Source organism: Microtus oregoni, unplaced genomic scaffold (genome assembly GCF_018167655.1).
Source record: "Microtus oregoni isolate MIOR12 unplaced genomic scaffold, Mior012 000005F_ref0000423, whole genome shotgun sequence".
NCBI lineage: Eukaryota > Metazoa > Chordata > Mammalia > Rodentia > Cricetidae > Microtus > Microtus oregoni.
The window spans coordinates 19,381,498-19,400,029 of record NW_024543064.1 but is presented as its reverse complement, the minus strand read 5'-3'; the positions used below and the strand labels follow the sequence as shown (position 1 = coordinate 19,400,029).

At 42.6% G+C, this 18,532-nt stretch overlaps 1 protein-coding gene across 1 annotated transcript in view; it reads right to left on the bottom strand.

The window, feature by feature from the left end:
• The window catches only part of Arid1a (AT-rich interaction domain 1A), a 76,953-nt gene that overhangs the window by 26,526 nt on the left and 31,895 nt on the right, over positions 1-18,532 (bottom strand). The window contains exons 3-4 of the mRNA XM_041651330.1: positions 17,400-17,855; positions 15,366-15,482 (exon numbers count right to left, since the gene is read on the bottom strand). Coding sequence (XP_041507264.1) covers positions 15,366-15,482; positions 17,400-17,855 — 573 coding nt within the window. The remainder of the gene's footprint in view (positions 1-15,365; positions 15,483-17,399; positions 17,856-18,532) is intronic.

The following is an 18,532-nucleotide window of genomic DNA, read 5'->3' as shown; positions in this document are numbered from 1 at the left end:
GAAACGCCACCCTAAGTCTCTTCCACACCTCCTTTCCGTTCTCAAAGCAGTTTCTGAATACTTAGCATTCTCTCTCATTCCCTTACCCTCTCTGAGGTCCACTTATTCGTTTAAAGATCTCACTGCTGTTTCTTTGCAGGAATTGGCGCCAACAGTAAAAATAATGCATTAGAAGTGAGAGAACCTCACATTTTCTCTTACTCAATAATATTTATGGATCTAATTTTTCCATATGTAAAGTGGGAAGCGGGAAGGTGGAGGACAACAGTGGCTGTCAGTGTGGTTAATATTCATTCTGCCCACATCTCACCTTTTTCCTAACTGTGTAAGTTAAAACAAAAACGAAAATCTTAAAGAAACTGGATCACATCCCTCAATCCTTTCCTCATTATTGAATGTTTCTCTACAACCATACCCAAGCACAGGGCTCAGCACTAAACACTCCGCTTCAGTATTGAAGTGACCCCACAAGAGTAGTTACATAGGAAATAGTACAGATTTAATCAGAGTACACTCTGTTAAGCAAATGCTTTCCTTGGGGGTAGGAGGGAAGTCCTTTAAATATATCAGTCTAGAATTGTCTCCTTTTCCTCTTTTTACAACCTCCCTGCACTCTCTCTCATTCTAAGCTGAGCTGTGTATGTGTATGTTGGGGAGGTTGTACATGTGTATATGGGGGGTGGGGGGTTAGACTTGAACTGGTGTGTTGGTACATGCCTTTAGATCCAGCATTTTTAATCCCAGGCAGAAGCAGGTGTAGATGGATCTATTTGAATTAGAGGCCAGTCTGTCTACATAGGGAACTCCAGGTCAGCCAAGGCTACATAGTAAGACTCTGTGGCAGGCAAACTTTGCATTCCTATGTTCTCTATAGGCTGTTCTGAAGATAGCACTAGGAAGATAACCGCGTGTCTTCCTCAATGGTAGAAAGCATGTTTGTAAGCAGCAGTGCACACAACACGGAACTGCAGTACTAACAACCCGGAGCACCCAGTGGGTAGGGAAGAGAGCCCCATAGTTAAGTTTCTGGTCTATAGCTTCCTCTAGCAGTCTAGGGACAAAATGAAAAGCAAGTCAAAGACATGTATTCTTCCCATCAGTCCTCTTAGGTCTGACCAACTCAGGAGTCACCATATTAAAAAGTTCAGCTGCTTTTCAAGCTGAGGTTGTTCTAAAGAAAACAAAAGGTTCCAGCAACAAGAATCTGTGTGAGACACACAGGCAGGAAGCATAGCTCAGCCACCAGAGACTAGAATAGAAACAGGAAATGGGCCCAGGGACAAGCATGCAGTAATGTGCAGCATAGGCTCCGGAAGGCACCAGGCAGTATCAGGGCTAGAGCAGTGTGACTAAAACGAAGAAGAGGATTGGCTGGCTCTGCCACAGAGCAAAGCGTTCTAGAAAAGGATGGCTACATATACATGGTACACCCTGCTCTGAGCAGTCTCAGCAGACCTGGCAGAATGAAGGTGGGGGTGGGAATTCCTTTTCAAGGCTATGAGAGCATTCTGGTTCAATTCCAGATGTGGCCTGGCCGGATGGTGAGGTAACAGATCACCCTTTTGTTTACTAAAACTACTCCCAGTATTTGTCACCCTTAGAGTATAAACCAGGAAATCAGGCATGGACTGTTACTAGGAAAAGAACAAAAGGGAATAAAAACAACGTGACTAAAATCTTTCAAATCTCCCAAACTTTTAAGCATTCACAGCATTTGTTGCTCCCCCTGATAGAGCACAAAAGAGCTGGCCTCTAAGCTCAGCTAGGTAGCAATATCTAGCATCATTTCATGAAGGCTGACTGAATACGTATCTAAACTCAGCAGGTAACTGAGGTCACAGAATTTGAAGTACTCAAGTAGAGGTAAGAGACATGAAGGTCTATGTCCCAGAAGACATTGCAGTGGAGGCTTGAAGCCACAGCAGACATCTATATGGTCTTTAAGAACAAAGGGCTGAGCATGTTGCCCACTCGAGTATCCCAGTACTTAGGAGGCAGGACAGGGGTTCAAGGATAGCCTGGGATACACAGAGTTCCAGTCCAGTATCTGTTACATAAAAAAACAACAAATAGAGAGAAACGGACACAAAGAAATAAAAACATCTCAAACAAAAGGAATGCAACAAAATAAATAAATAAAAACAGCCAAACAAACCAGGAATTATGAGAGCGTTTAAGGCATAGCAGAGGCTGCAGAGTGGTGCTAGGAGCTGCAGCCCCTGAGCCGGGATCTCAAAAGCATCCATAATTAAGCTATGCTATCTTATAACTAGAGACTATTTACATGGTCAGTAAATTGTACTTCATTCTAAAGTCTCCAGCGTGGTGTTTCCTTATTTCCTTTGAAACTATTTCCTTAAAAATTCCTAACTATGGGCTTCTAAATCATTAAACAAGAAGGGATTCTTAAGAGTTAGACCAGCCAGGTGTGGTGGTAACACCTTTGATTCTAGCACTCTAAAGGTGGAGGCAGGCAGAGACAAGCAGATCTCTTCAAGTTTTAGGTCAGCCAAGGTTTCATAGTAAGACCCTGTCTAAAACAAAATGATCTCAAAGGAAACATCGACAACACAATCCCTCCCCCCAAAGCCCAGGAACCGAGGGCGCTGAGTGATTGCAAGCACCAAGGACGGGATTTGCGTCTCCTAGAAATGTCAGAAGCGACTCCCATGAAGAGTCACCAACATGGCTGCCTAAATCTGACTGGAACAGGACAACACCATGGGCATTTAATAAGAGGAGGAAAAAACTATGAAGCAACAACTGAAGACAAAAAACTACAAAGAAAGAGTAACAAAAGGGCTGGAGAGATGGCTCAAAGGTTAAGAGCACAGGCTGCTCTTCCAAAGATCCTGAGTTCAATTCCCAGCAACCACACGGTGGCTCACAGTCATCTGTAATGAGATCTGGTGCCCTCTTCTAGTGTGCAAGCAGAACACTGTATACATATTAAATAAATACACCTTAAAAAAAAAAAGAAAGAGTAACAAAAATACTCTTCTCCAGGGAAGAACACAATTAGTTACCCAAAACCAAATTGCACTCCTGAAAATATAAACATAAGGCCAGAGAGATGGCTCAGCAGTTAAGAGCCCTGGATGATCTTCCAGAGGTCCTGAGTTCAATTCCCAGCAACCACATGGCATATCACAACCATTTATAATGGGATGTGACACCCTCTTCTGGCATGCAGGTACACATGCAGTCAGAGCACTCATACATAAATAAAATTTTAAAAAATAGTTAGAAATGTTTATTCTGTAAATTGTTACATACAAGTAACTATACAGACTAAGCAAGTTGAATTTAGAAATATATAGATACATATATATATATATATAAATATATAAAACAACAATTAAAAAAAAAAGACCAATAAATCAGGGATGATGCCTCAGAAACTGCATTCCCAAACAATTTCCATACCACAGGACAATACTTTGAGTAGCAGAGATGCTTTGTCATACAGGGGTCTGCTCCCACCCAATGCCTATTCTCTGTAGTTCTCCAGACTGTTCCTTCCTCAAGCAATCCTACAGGTCACCCTGGGGCACAGCTCCCTCCAGTTACCCTTTCATATCTTATCATCTGGGATTCACAAGATCTGGGAAAACAGAAGTGAAATGCAGGTCAGCAAGATAGCTAGCAGTAGAAGCCTGAAGGACCCTAACTAGATCCCTAGGGGCCACTTAGCAAAAAGTCCAAAAACTGTTATGACCTGCAGGAAGCACTGTGGTATTTGAGAATGCACACAAACACATAGTAAACAACTGTGAAGTGCAAATCACCCACTGGTCTTCCATTAGGACAACTCAAATAAATGTTTTATGGTAGAGTGCAGTGTGTGGTGGAACATGCCTGTAACACCAACACTCTGAGACAGAGGCATGAGGGTTTGAGATCGGAGAATAGGTTAAACAGACAACTGAGAAATTAAGAATACTGGCTATTCTGTTGGTAGGCCTGGGTTTAATTTCCAGCCCCATGGGAACTGAGGCACAGTCTTCTGTCTCCTGCAGGTAGCAACATGCATGTGGTACATGGGTATGGACACAAGAACACCCATACAAATAAAAGTAAAAATTCGAAAAACACAATGCTGGAAAGATGGTTCAGTGGTTAAGAGCACTGGTTGCTCTTCCAGAGGATCCTGGTTCAATGCCCAGCACCCACACAACAGCTCACAATTGTCTATAACTCCAGTTCCAGGGAATCTAACACATTCTCACACACACACACAGAGCAAAATACTTAATGCACATAAAATAAAAGTAAATAATCAGTCGGGCAGGGTGGCACATGCCTTTAATCCCAGGCAGCGAGGTAACAGAATCTGAGTTGGAAGACAGCCTGATCTACAGACTGAGTTCCAGGATAGTCAGGGCAGCAAAGAAACCCTGTCTCAAATAAAGAGATAAATAAAAAGTAAATAAGCGCATAAATAAATACTTTTTTTAAAAAAATCAAGAACACTGAAACAGAGGAAACTATCTTGACAAACAAAACATGATTCATCTATCTATGACATTATACTGGGAGGCATGATAAAAAAATGCTTTATTTGAAATATCAGAGCTGGATTTAAATTATGATTTTGACTTTTGTATTTTTCAGAAATAAAAAGAAAATGGGTCTATTTCAATTCCTGCTTCCTGGGATCACAGATTTGGACTATAGCTGTTTTCAGGTCTCCCTCCTACCTTCTTAGATTCCGAATCTCTAAGATAGCAATTCCTCCCTAGACTTTCCCCTTTCTAGAACACATAATCCAAACTGGAACATTCATCAGTGAAATCTTTTTTCTTTCTTTCTTTCATTTTTTTTTTTTTACTTTTTAGATTTATTTGTCCAAACATGTTGCCTCTATGTTTGTATCTGCACCACATGAACACCTTGTGCCTCAGGTCAGAAGAGGGTGTTGGATCCTGAGCACGAATCATACAGGTGGTAGAAACTTAAGATGGGTCCTTTGTAAGATCCCCAAGTGTTCTTAATCACTGGGCCATCTCAAGCCCACTTTACGTAAGTAATATCTAAAGGCAGTTAGAAATTCCTCTTTCTGCTTCACCTTGGCATTAATAACACTCACTCCTACCAAGTCAGGGATACAGGATTTAGATCTTTGCCAGCAGGCTCTTTGTATTTGGGGGAGTAGTGTTGACACATGGTTTCTCTGTGTTGCCTTGGCTGCACGGTAGATCAGGCTGGCCTTGAACTCAGAGATCCACCTGCCTCTCCTCCTGAGTGCTGGGATTAAAGGTGTGTGACACCACTGCCAGGCCACATCAGTCTTTTATTTTTTTTATTGGTTTTTCGAGACAGGGTTTCTCTGTGGTTTTGGAGCCTGTCCTGAAACTAGCTCTGTAGACCAGGCTGGTCTCGAACTCACAGAGATCCGCCTGCCTCTGCCTCCGAGTGCTGGGATTAAAGGCGTCTTTTAAAATGTTCTCAGGCAGGGCAGAGAGGCCTCCATAAGCTAAGCCAGGAGCATCAGATTTTTTTCCTCCAGATTCAATAATCAGTCTGCTAGCATCTTCACCCTTTTGTCTTCTGTCCTATACTAACGAAGCAGGGGATCTGGGCTGACTCAGCCACCTCTCCTGTTCAGTGCCTATCAATCCAATCGCTCCTTCACTGTGTGTGGTGGAGCACCTGTAATACTTAGGACTCAGAAAAAGGATCGACAGTAGGTTTTAGGCTACCCAGGGTTAGCTACATGAAACAAGAAAGAAAGAGAGGGTCAGAAGGAGAGCGGGAAGAAACAATTCACTATTCCTCTGTTCATTTCCTTTTCCTATGTAAAAAGGATCCCAATAAAACTGCTTCATGACAACCCACCTGTGTGTCTGCCTTGATACGGACTATTTTCCCCTTTCCTTTGGCTCCAGAAATATACAATCCTGGTCCTATGCCGATCGTGCCGATCTCTGTTGGCTGCATCTACCTGGTGACTACAGGCCCTGTTCAGGGCTCCATCTGGCTCCTTTCTCTATACTCTAATCCTAGCCCCCGAGGTCTACTTCATTCTTTGGTTTAACTATTAACTACCATGCAAGACAGCTCTCCAGCACCACCCAGAATTACTCCTATCTAGGTTTTAGTCTTTCATCTATGACTTGTAACTAGGCATGCTTCTGGATCTTACTAAAGCTAATAACTCTGTAACATAAAAATGGCATTTGGCCAGAAAGATGAGATAGATACCCCCCACCCCCGCCTTCTCTACCCTCCAAAGACCAAACTGGACAATCAATGTTTTAAATTGTGCACCAAGTACAGCACATTTATTTTCAAGTCTATAAATTCTTTCTCGCATGTGACTATGCAAACATTAGAAGGAGCAGACCCTATCTCCTGCGAGAACTAAGTTTAACTTTTTGTACTCCCTTATTCTGACCTGAGGCTTTTCAACCATAATGCACACTAATTGTTTTCTTTTTTGAAAAGCAAGCAAACAGCACCTCAAAACAAATGCCTTCTGTAGGCCTTTAACAGCAGATCCGAAGGGCTCCAACCCTGTGGTCTAAAGCTCCTCCTCTCTATTACTTCCCACTCCAGGAAGACTGTCCAAGCACGCTCTATGTCTTCAGTGCACCCCTTCCACACTCTTATTGTCCTCTTTGGTCAGCTACCTTTTTCCTTTCCAACACCTCAGATAAGTCTAGTCTAGAGCACACTTGGCTTCTCATTAGGGAGATATACCTGCCTCTGAGTACTAAGATTAAAGTCATTCACAACTTCACTTGTCCAGACTTAATTTTTTCAGCTAAAATTTCATTAAGTTATTTGGGCAGGCCTTGAACTTGGAATCCCTCGTCTAGGTCTCACAAATAGCTGTGCCACCAAGCCCATCTGTGTTGTGCGGTCATAAAAAGGATCACTGACTTTATCAAACTGACAGCACTCATCAAAGGACAGTCCGGGCCGGGCGGTGGTGGCGCACGCCGTTAATCCCAGCACTCAGGAGGCAGAGGCAGGCGGATCTCTGTGAGTTCGAGACCAGCCTGGTCTACAGAGCTAGTTTCAGGACAGGCTCCAAAACCACAGGGAAACCCTGTCTCGAAAAACCACAAAAAAAAAAAATAAAAAAAAAATAAAAAAAGGACAGTCCGGGCACCTGCTCTTCTGTTGCAAGTTTTCCTCAAGAAAAGTTGACCAGAATCCTGGGTTTTGATTCCAAGAGAAGTCAAAAACAGACAATCTTTAGTAACTATTTCCTTTCTATCATAGTTATAGTTAAATGTATGCCAGGTTTTACTCCAGAAATGGAAAATTTACCTACAAAATATATCAAAAAGTAAAAGCTAGAAAACTGGCCCAGCAGAAGAGCACTTTCTGCTACTGTACAGAATCTGATTCACTTGCCAGAATACACATTGCACTTTATAAACACCTATAACTTGAGCTGCAGATATCCATATATACATGTATGCAAACAAAAACACACATCAAGAGTAAATTTTTTTTTTTTTTGGGTTTTTCGAGACAGGGTTTCTCTGTGGTTTTGGAGCCTGTCTTGAAACTAGCTCTTGTAGACCAGGGTGGTCTCACAGAGATCCGCCTGCCTCTGCCTCCCGAGTGCTGGGATTGAAGGCGTGCGCCACCACCGCCCAGCAAGAGTAAATTTTTTTTAAGAAAAATAACAACCTCCTCCGTATGCTGTGCATGTTAGCATAGATCTGCAATCCCAGCTTTTAAGTGGCTAGAGACGATGAGATAAAAATGTTCACACATACATGTACGCATATCCATCCTTATCCTACAGAACACAAAAGAAATTTTATGTTATAACATTAAACCTATAGATAAAACTGGGTGGTGGTGGCATAGGCTTTTAATCCTAGCACTCAGGGAGGGAGAGGCAGGAGAATCCCTGTGAGTTCAAGGTCAGCTTGGTCTACAGAACTCTGGACAGCCAGAGACACACAGAGAAGCCCTGTCTTGAAAAACAAAAAATCCAAACAAATAAACCAAAAACCATACAGAGAACAGGTGGTCAAGAGCTTTTAAAGAAGCAAGCAGTGACACGTCCAGGTCCCCGCCCCATCCCTTCTGGTACACTGTTATGGACACTCTAGGAAGGGGAAAAAAAGAGCCTATAGCAGGACAAGAGAGAAGTTAATAGAGACCTGGAGGTTAGCAACAAGAACAGAATTGATGCAAAAGGCTTTTTTAGTCCTTCCTAAAATTTTAATTTAGATTTACTGTATGTATGGTACCTGCGTGTGGATGTACAAATGCCGCGGCACAAGAGTGAAGGACAGAAGACAGTGTAGAATTGGTTGCACTCCCTCTACATTACTCAAATTCTGGGGATGGAGCTGAGATAGCGCCTGTGCAGTAATCTGCTAAGCCACCTCTCAGTCCCCTCAAAATCCTTTTCTGAGGTAGAACTAGATTTGGTGGCCTTACTAAGGAAATGAGTATTGGCTATGCAGTACAAGGGCTAACCTAAGAACAAGCTGCTCTGAGCCCACACTTCAAAACAGTCTGTTGCTTCTAAATTAGGGGTTAGGAAAAAGAAGAGAGAGGCAAGAGAGGCTAGAGAACAATTTGGAATATTTTATTTCAAAAGGTGCCATCCACCTTGTTTTTAGAGACAGAGTCTCTTGTTGGCAAGAACTTGCTGGATTAGCAGGCCAGGATTCTTTTTTTTTTTTTTTTTTTTTTTGGTTTTTCGAGACAGGGTTTCTCAGTGGCTTTGGAGCCTGTCCTAGAACTAGCTCTGTAGACCAGGCTGGTCTCGAACTCACAGAGATCCGCCTGCCTCTGCCTCCCCGAGTGTTGGGATTAAAGGCGTTTGCCACCATCGCCCGGCCAGGCCAGGATTCTTTTGTCTCTACCTCTCCAGTGTTGGTATTATTAAACACTGGCCACCTTTTACATGGATGCTGGTGCTCAAACTCAGGTCCTTGTGATTGAAATGTCTACCAACTGAGCCATTTTCAATTCACTGTCTGGTCGGGTGAGGCCAGTCTGCTCTCCAAGTTCCAGGACAGGCTCCAAAACTACAGAGAAACTGGATTCCAGAAACCCTATCTCAAAAGAAAACAACAAAACAAATAAAAAGCTCTACCTAGCGCAGTGTGTTCCAACTGTGGTATTTTAAAGTGGAGTCAACTAAAAAATGCAAACTTTGGTGTATGACTTTATACCAACTGATTCAGAATTTTCATTATGCGCCATATAATTTTAATGTATGCCAAAAATGTGGAAGTTAGCTCTATCTACCTTCCCTCGATAGGGTTTTTAATCTTGTACATTTTCCTATCACAGGCATATTTTCAAGAATTTTCAAGACCAAATATAAACAAACAAATATGTCCCTGTTTTAAAAAAAATTGAGTATTACTCTGGGAAAGCGCACACTTGTTGAAACAGCTGCCTTTTTTTCAAAGATAAGGCTTCACTGGATAGCCTCTAGTATGATCCCATCTAACCTTCTCAGTGCTGAGATAATGGGTATCTGCCAACCACAATGCTCAACTAAAGAGAAAAGGAATTCACACACACCTCATATGGGCTTGTGCCTAAGTGTATATACATTTGCACGATTGTACATGTATGTGCAGGGGAGGTCAGGAAAGAGTTCTATATTTCCTAGAGCTGGAGTTACAAGCAGTCGTGAGCAGCTTGATATGAATGTGCGCCTGCCCAAACAGAATCTTTAAAAAAACAGCTCCAGGCCGGGCGGTGGTGGCGCACGCCTTTAATCCCAGCACTCGGGAGGCAGAGGCAGGCTGATCTCTGTGAGTTCGAGGCCAGCCTGGTCTACAAGAGCTAGTGCCAGAACAGGCTCCAAAACCACAGAGAAACTCTGTCTCGAAAAAACAAAAAAAAAAACAAAACACCAAAAAACAGCTCCAGGCATGAGTGGTGTAGCATGATTTTAATACTGGTTGGTACATGCAAGGCAGAGGGAGGTTCCAGGTCAGCCGAAGCTACATAGTGAAAAACCTGACTAAACCTCTCTCCTTTATCTCTAAACAGCCCCACAACTCCGAGTCAATCACAAATCAGACATCAGTTTTCAGGCTAGTCTCCAAAGATTTTGCCTGGAAATGAAGGAGACCTCACCTGTTCCTTATAAGGATCTTCTTGACATAAAACGGCAAACTAACGTATAAGGTGGATAACAAACCTTAACCTCATTTCCTAAGGCCATAATCAGTAAGGCCAAATACTTCCTCTAAAAAGAAGTATGGACCAGTCATGTCTCCCCTAACTTAGCATTAAAAACAACAATCTAGTAATAGGGCCAAATTGTCCCCATCAGACACAGAGCAACATTATAGACATCTCATTTATTTATTTGGGGGAATTATTATTTAATCACAACATCTCTCCCCTTTCCCTCCCTCCAAATATCCTCATAAACTTCTTCCCACGCTTTAAAATTCTTGGCCTCTTTTTTCACTAGTTGTTTATTAAGGACAATTTTCAGGTTCATTTCCAATGAGTTGAGAACCTATCACATGCCAGGCACCATGGCAGTAGTAATAAGCAAGACCCACCAAATCAGCCTGAAGTAAGCATGTGTTAATAAGCCAATTTAAGTCAGTTATGATGGCTTGTGGCAATAGTCAAAGCACTTGGGAACCTGGGCTACACATTGAGTTTCAGGCTGGTCTAAGCAACAGCAACAAAGATCTATCTAAAAACAAAGCAAATCAAGTATAAAAATAGCCTTGGGTTTTGGTAGCATGCACCTTTAATCCCAGCACTCAGGAGACAGAGGCAGAGCTTAAGGCCAGCCTGGTCTATGGAGTTCCAGGACAGCTAAGGCTACACGAAGAAATCCTGTCTTGAAAAACCAAAATAATAAACAGCCTGTTTGTTTCCAACAGGTCACTCCAGCACATATTTAACACATTGAACGCTCCTAGTCTTGGTTTCATGTCATAGGCGTAGGAAGCTTGGGTGTCAATAACAAGTTGTCAACTCTCTAGGAGCTTGCTGTTTAAATAAGTGGATATATTGGGCAAAATGCTCTGCCAACATGGAGCAGTGACGTGGGGATAGGAAGGAGAAGTGATCCCAGAAAGTTACTGAGGACTTTTCACCTTTGGTGGAATGGTTTGGTTTCGAGGATGAATATCCACCCAGACAGTGAATTATTCTTTATTCTTGTCCACATGTGACATGCTAGCCAGTTCAGTCATCATGGGTGTTATTTAAGTTTTGAAGAAAGATGCAGAAGATATGGACTAGAGGAAGCGAAGGGAATGGAGAAGCATAAGAAATAAACGCGAGAACACGTGAGGCCTCAGAGACGGGTGAGAGGAGAGGGACACAAACAGCAGGTTTTTAAAGTGCTGCCCATGGTTTGCAGAGCTCAATGTCATGAAAGAAGCTTGATAAAAATACCAGCACTCGGGAGGCAGAGGCAAGCGATCTCTGTGAATTCAAGGCCAGCCTGGTCTAGAGTGAGTTCCAGGACAGGCACCAAAGGTACACAGAGAAACCCTGTCTCAAAAAAAACAAACAATAAAAGCCCTACTTCAGACCTACAATTAGAAAACTTGGGTTGATGTGAGGCACAACAATCTGTGTTGTTGATATCTGGGTAATTATATAAAAAAAGGCTTTAGATTTTGTATTAAGATGAATGAAAAATTAACTCACAAACTACAGAGTTGGCTCAGCAGATAAGAGCACTGGCTGCTCTTCCAGGGGACCTATATTCAATTCTCAGGTCCCACATAATGGGTCACTTCAGTTCCAGCAGATCTAATGCTCCCTTTGACCTCTACAGGCACTGCATGCACACGATGAAAGGCAAAACACCCATACACATAATAATAATAATAATAACAACAATAACAACATTAACCGATTAATTGCTGGATTAAAGTATTCAAGGTAATAGCGTCTAGATGACTTCATATTATTATCTGAGCAAAAATTCCTCAGAGGAATAACTAAAGATCAGAAACCTAGAGCCAGACTGAGGTATATAAGCAAAGAGGGGACAGGAAACTGGAAGGACTGTTCAATCAGACATCCCAGCATCTGACCTTGTGCCAGATACAGGAATTTCTATACTTTTGCTCAGTGAAGGGATGCAAGGGTCCTGGTTAGTGTTTTTGTCAGCTTGACACAAGCAGTGTCGTCTGGGAAGGGGAGCCTGTGGACAAGTCTGAGGAGGAACATTTTCTTAATTAAATGACCAAAGCAAGGGTCCAGCCCCTTTAGGAGATGCCATCCCTGGGCAGGTGGTCTTGGGTTGTGTAAAAAGCAAGTGTAGCCACCTTTGGCATTTCTTGATCTAGGCAACAGAAGAATAAAAAATAAAATAAAAAATTCAAAAAATAAGGTAACAACTAGGCATGGTGACACATGCTTACAATTGCAGCAACTAGGTGGGCTGAGGCAGGAGAATTGCCATGAATTCGAGGCCAGCAGAGGCTATACAGCAACATCTTGTTTCAAAAAACCAAAACAAACAAAAAAACAACTATTTGCCAATAACTTAGCCAGCTCACCTTCATGGAGCTTCTACCACAAAGCAAATGACCTGTTTGGCAGGTTCCATAACAGAAGCCCAAATCTGGAAATGGCACTTGTTCTCGGGGTTCCCAGAAAGACAACTCTCCCTATTCCTGGAAGGTGGACTTTCATTCAGTTACTGAATCAGATGGTTTTAGGTTCCCATTCATTAGAAGACACATTAGCATGCTTGTCTTTAATAACCCTTCTCAGGAAATACCAAATATTTTCCAATCAAAAGGTCAGCAGATCAAGGTTAACCTGAACTACACAGAGAAACCTTCACAGAATCAAGAAGCCTTTTGAAGGTCAGCAACTTTATTACACTGACGGAAATCCATCAGTCTGAGTTCGTCACAAAAACACACCATCCAGATTTAGCCACAAATACATGAGGAATATTTAGACATTCATGTCAAAATTAGGCATGAGCCGGGTGGTGGTGGCGCACGCCTTTAATCCCAGCACTCGGGAGGCAGAGGCAGGCGGATCTCTGTGAGTTCGAGACCAGCCTGGTCTACAAGAGCTAGTTCCAGGACAGGCTCCAAAACCACAGAGAAACCCTGTCTCGAAAAACAAAAACAAAAACAAAACAAAACAAAACAAAAAAAAAAAAGAAACAAAATTAGGCGTGAGCAAGGTGCCCAGTGCATTTGGTACCCAATGATGCAAGCCTGGTGACCTGAGTATGATTCCTTGAACCTACATAAAGGTGGAAGGAGGAAATGGATTCCACAGGTTGTCCTCTGACCTGCAAGTGTGCACTATGGTACGTGGGTGCACACAGACACTGATCAAAAGGATTCATAGACAATAATGAGAAGTATTTTTCTTGTTTCTTTGGTTGTTTTTCTGTTTATTTATTTAATTTTTTTTTGCTTTATGGTTTTGTTTTTGTTGGGATGACAGATTTCATCCCAGTAAGAGCTCTTCTCTCGGCTTCATGAGCCTGGATTAGGTCTCTGCAGACAATGGGAAGCTTTGTGATGAAGAGCTACCACTCTCTATGTGTCCATAATAGTCTAGGAGCTAGCTGAGGATGGTAGCTTATGATGATAATCTCTTGAAAAGCAGAGGCAGGAGAATTACAAGTTTGAGGCTAGCAAGGGATACATATCTACTGAAATGTTACCTGACAACGAAATAGAAGACCCAGGTGCCATCTCTCTAAAACCGGAATAACCTGGAAGGTTGCAAACATCAAGAAGCCGACATATTTTGAAACAGACTCCCACACTCTTAGCCAGGGTGACCTTGAACTCAGAGAGATCCTCCCACCTAAGGAAGGTCCCCCAGTGCTCGGATGACAACCATAGCCACCACAATTCTTCCTGATTTTAAAAGACTTTCCTGTGCATATGTGGAACTACTTAACCCCTCACTGAAATAGAATTTGTAAAAGTGAGCTTGCTACCTACAACCTATTTTATTTGTGTCCAAGAAACTCACTTTTAGAGGCTTAGACTTTGCTCAAATGTAGTAGTAAAGGCCATGAGCAAACATTCCCACAACAGCCAATAGGTATCCAAGTATTTCCTATACCCTCTGGGATGATTACAATGCCAGACACATTAAGCCTATTATAAACCAAGCCCTCCTCTCTATTAATCAGCTATAACAATCAATCAGCTATTTACTATCACCTAAAGTACCTTAGTGTCATTTTACAGATGTGAAAACAAAGGCACAGAAAAGTGATGTGGGTTAGGTACAGGCTACAGGCATGGTAGCAGAATTAAGAGTTATCGGAACTCTGCCTTCAGAGTTCAAACACTTGGTTTTTTGTTTTTTGTTTTTGGTTGAGAAGGGTTTCTTGGTGCAGTCCTGGCTGTTCTGTAGACCAGGCCTGCCTCTGCTTCCTGCGTTCTGGAATTAAAGTTATGTGCGACCACCACCTGGGCAAACACATCTTTTCTAAACAGGCATTTATTCATTGGGTGTTTCTGTTATGTGGGTGTGTCACAGCACACATGTGAGGCTGGAGAACAACAGGTTGTCAGGCTTGGAAGCAGGTGTGCATCTTTACAGCCTGCCCAGAGCCCAAGCTCTAGGCTATACTGCCTTTCTGAGGTATGGTCAGTTAACTCCACAAGCACACATTTGATTCCATAATCAAGTAGTTAGACATCAAGCACTCTAGAAGACACACATTCACAGAAAATCATCACTAGCACAACCACTTCTACTCAACTCATGCTCAATGTGGCATTGCAAGCCTGAATGTACGTACCAAGGTACTACCTATTAAACTAATTTAAAGCAGAATCTAAAAAGTAAGACCTGAAAAGCAAAGTTAAATAAACAGAACTAGAGAGATAGTTCATCAGTTAAAAGTTCTGGATATTCTTGCCAAGGACCTGGGTTAATTCCCATTCACACCATTCTGAAACTCTAGTACCAAGGGATCCAATACACTCTCCTGGCCTCGGAGGGCACCAGGCATGCATGTGATGCACAGGAATATGTTGAGACTGAAGTAACATTTAAACTAAGATACTTTTTAAAATTTTAAATGTCAAAAAGAGAAAAATCCTGTATTTTTTTTTTTCTTTTTCGTGGCCCCAGGATGGAGAGCAGAGCTTCTTACATCTACATTTTCTGTCCCTTCACACACAAGAGGCCCAAGATTTTGAGAAAACAAAACAAAAAGGCTGTAAGTGAAGGCACAGGCAGATAGATCCCTGTGAGTTTGAGACAGGATTACACACAGTCACAGATCAGAACAAAGCAGAGGCTGGGTATGGTAATGTATGTATGTATGTAGCTAGGTGCTCTGGAAGACCAGGAATTTAGGGGCCACCAAAACATCCAAAACCTCTTTTAGTTATTTTCCCCTCTCTGGTCCATCACCCTTGCCACCTGGTAGAAATACTCACAGGCAAGCTGGAGGGTCTTGACTGAAGACTCAGGTTCATATCTTCTTGCCCTCCTTTACTGGAGGTCATTGAGGGGGCTGAGGATGCCTGAGATCCAAATGAATCTTGAGAAAGCTCCTGTAAGGAAAACAAAAAAAAATCTGTGAGGCCCGTCCCATATGGTGACACACACCTTAAACCTCACTCAGTGCTTGGTTGGGAAAGGCAGGCAGATCTGAGTTCCACACCCTATCTCTAAAACAATAAGCAACAACAAGAGCAACAACAACAACGAGAAAGAGACAGAGAGAGAGAAAGAGAAACAGAGAGCGCGAGCGTGCGAGAGAGACCCCAATAGACCAACCAGACTGGGGCTGGAGAGATGGCTCAGCATTTGTTGCTCTTGTGGAGGACATAGGTTCAGTTCTCAACATCCACACAAAGGCTCACAACTCACAACCATTAGTACCTCTATCTAGTTACAGAGGATTCAACACCCTCTCCTGGTCTCTGTGGGAAACAGGCACACACAAGGTACACAGGAAGTCATACACCCATTCATACACACAAAGAAAATCCTAAAGAAAGAGAACAGGCAAGCTTGCTTTGGGATAGAAGAGCTGTGGTGCTTTCTTACACAGGAGAGTCACGTGTGAAAAGTGCAACTGCACACACATAATTTCACCTGACAAAAGTTTAAGCTGTGATTCTTAAGAATGTCAAAGAATGCCTAGCACTAGACAGGCTACAACAGAATTACAGCAAGTTCGAGGTCAGTCTGGGCTACATAGTGAAGAATTGCCCTCCCCCAAAACCCACCCCAAAAAAAACTAAAAAAGCACCCCCAACTCATAAATGTCAACAGTGGAATCTGATGGTATCATTGTCTATTTACTGCTACCCAAGGAGAGCCATTTCTTGGGGTTGAAGGCAGAAATATAACTAACTGTAAGTTTAGTATCTTATCAAGCAATGGATTAAGCAATATGGTTTATATAAAAACAATAAAAAAATGAGGCTAGAGCCCCTATCTAAAGTGAGAGTACTGACAGATGATTTATTTCTTTTTTTGGGGGGGGAGGGGGGGTGTTTCGCTGTAATTTTAGAGCCTGTCCTGGAACTAGCTCTTGTACACCAGGCTGGCCTCGAACTCACAGAGATCCGCCTGCCTCTGCCTCCCATGCGGTGGGATTAAAGGTGTGAGACAGCACCAGCCGGCTCAGATTATTTATTTAAAAAATGTCACCACCACATAAAAATACTTAAATAGTCAGTCATTTTTCCTCATGGGGCTCTAAAAAGAATTATTCTCAACTGGGTGATGGTAGCTAATCCCAGCACTCAAGAGGCAGAGACAGCGGATCTCTGTGAGCTTGAGGCCAGCCTGGTCAACAAGAGCTAGTTCCAGGACAACAGAGCTACAGAGAAACTCTGTCCTGAAAACCCAAAACAACAACAGCTCAACCCCCGCAAAGATTTGTTCTCTAATTCTTAAAATCAAAACCACCCTCAAAAATTAAGAATTTCAGAGCTGGGTTTGGTGACACAAATCTCTAATCCCAGCACTAAAGGCAGAGTTAGGCAGATCTTGAGTTCCAGATCAGACTTTGTCTAAAATAAACAAAAAAAAAAAAAACAAACTCTAAACAGAGAATTTCAGAATCCAGAATATTATGAGCAACAGAACAGAATGGCAGCAAAAACAAACTGTATATAGTACAGCTAACTAAGTGATTATTTTGGAAAATGATCAAAGTTTTCCAAATCTAGATGCTTACATTCTTGATATGCTGATTGAGAGGGTGGGAATCAGACCCACTGCCTTTAATTTCCTGTCTACCGGATTTTCCATTACTTTATTTTTTCACAGTAAGAACTACAAGTCTTTATGTAGTTCAAAAGGGTATACTTTTATTAGTTCAATCAATCCCGATACACATTTCCCCAGCGTTTAACTGGCTTTTATGTATATGCATATGGAAAGTGCTGTCATGACACCAAGCTATAAGCTGCCTCTGGTTGAGCACAGGTAGGACAAGAGGCAAAGCCACTCACCTGTGGTGGAGGGAAGCGCTGCTGGGAGTAGGCAGTTTGCTGGGACTGCTGAGGCTGGGGCTGAGGATATGCAGCCTGCTGGGAGAGCGTCGAGGATGCTGGCTGCTGAGGTTGCTGCTGCTGGTAGGGAGACTGTGCCTGTGGTTGTTGTGAGTAGGGGGGCTGGCTCTGGGGGTGCTGTTGTGCAGTGGACTGCTGGGAGGGATACGGAGTTGGGGACTGCTGATGTGGAGTCTGGGATGGCTGCTGGGAATATGGAGGCTGAGAGGACTGAAGCTGTGGTTGCTGAGTCTGCGGCTGCTGCTGATATGAAGGCTGCGCATGAGGGGTCTGGGATGGTGGTTGCTGGGAATAAGGTGGCTGTTGTTGCTGGGGATGAGGACTTTGCTGGTTATAGTACGGAGTCTGGCCCTGCTGACCATAACCACTGGGGCCTTGCTGTCCATAAGGTGGAATCTGTAAGAAAGAAAAGATACTTTTAGAACTGACTCACCTAGATGAAGAAAGGTGATGAGCAGAGTAGTCAAGTATCACCACATACAAGGTTCAGGGGTCTTCTAGTCCTCTTTAAACTAAGTCTTAAAAGAATGGCCAAACTTGTTTACACATAAGACTGAATTCACCCACTAAAACTGATCTTATTTAACATTCAGGCAACTCACACGAGCTCAAGAACAGTTCTTTTCCCCAGTGAGCCTATTCATTTTTTATCATGGCCCAAGTTATTTTTATGTTAGGAATTTTATTCTAACTACAATGAAGAGGCACTAAACGTCTGGTTCAAACAATTGAAGGAATAATACTTAGTAATCTGAATTGTGTACAAATCACTAAGATACCTTGGCTCTCTTTCATTTAGTTTCATTTTTAAAATATCCAGGGGCTCAGTCACTGTGTTTGCCTACCATGCACGAAGTCCCCAATACTACACAAACCAGGCAGGATGGATGCAGCTTATCTCTACTTCCATCCCACTACTGGGGGATCAAGAAGCAGAAGATCAGGAAATTCAAGGTCATTCTGGAATGCATTAGAGTTAGAGGCCAGCCTGAAATCTGAGAGAACTCCACGCCATCCTTTCTCATAGAAAGACAGCAGGGAGAGATGGCTTACATCTTTAGTCTCAGTACTTT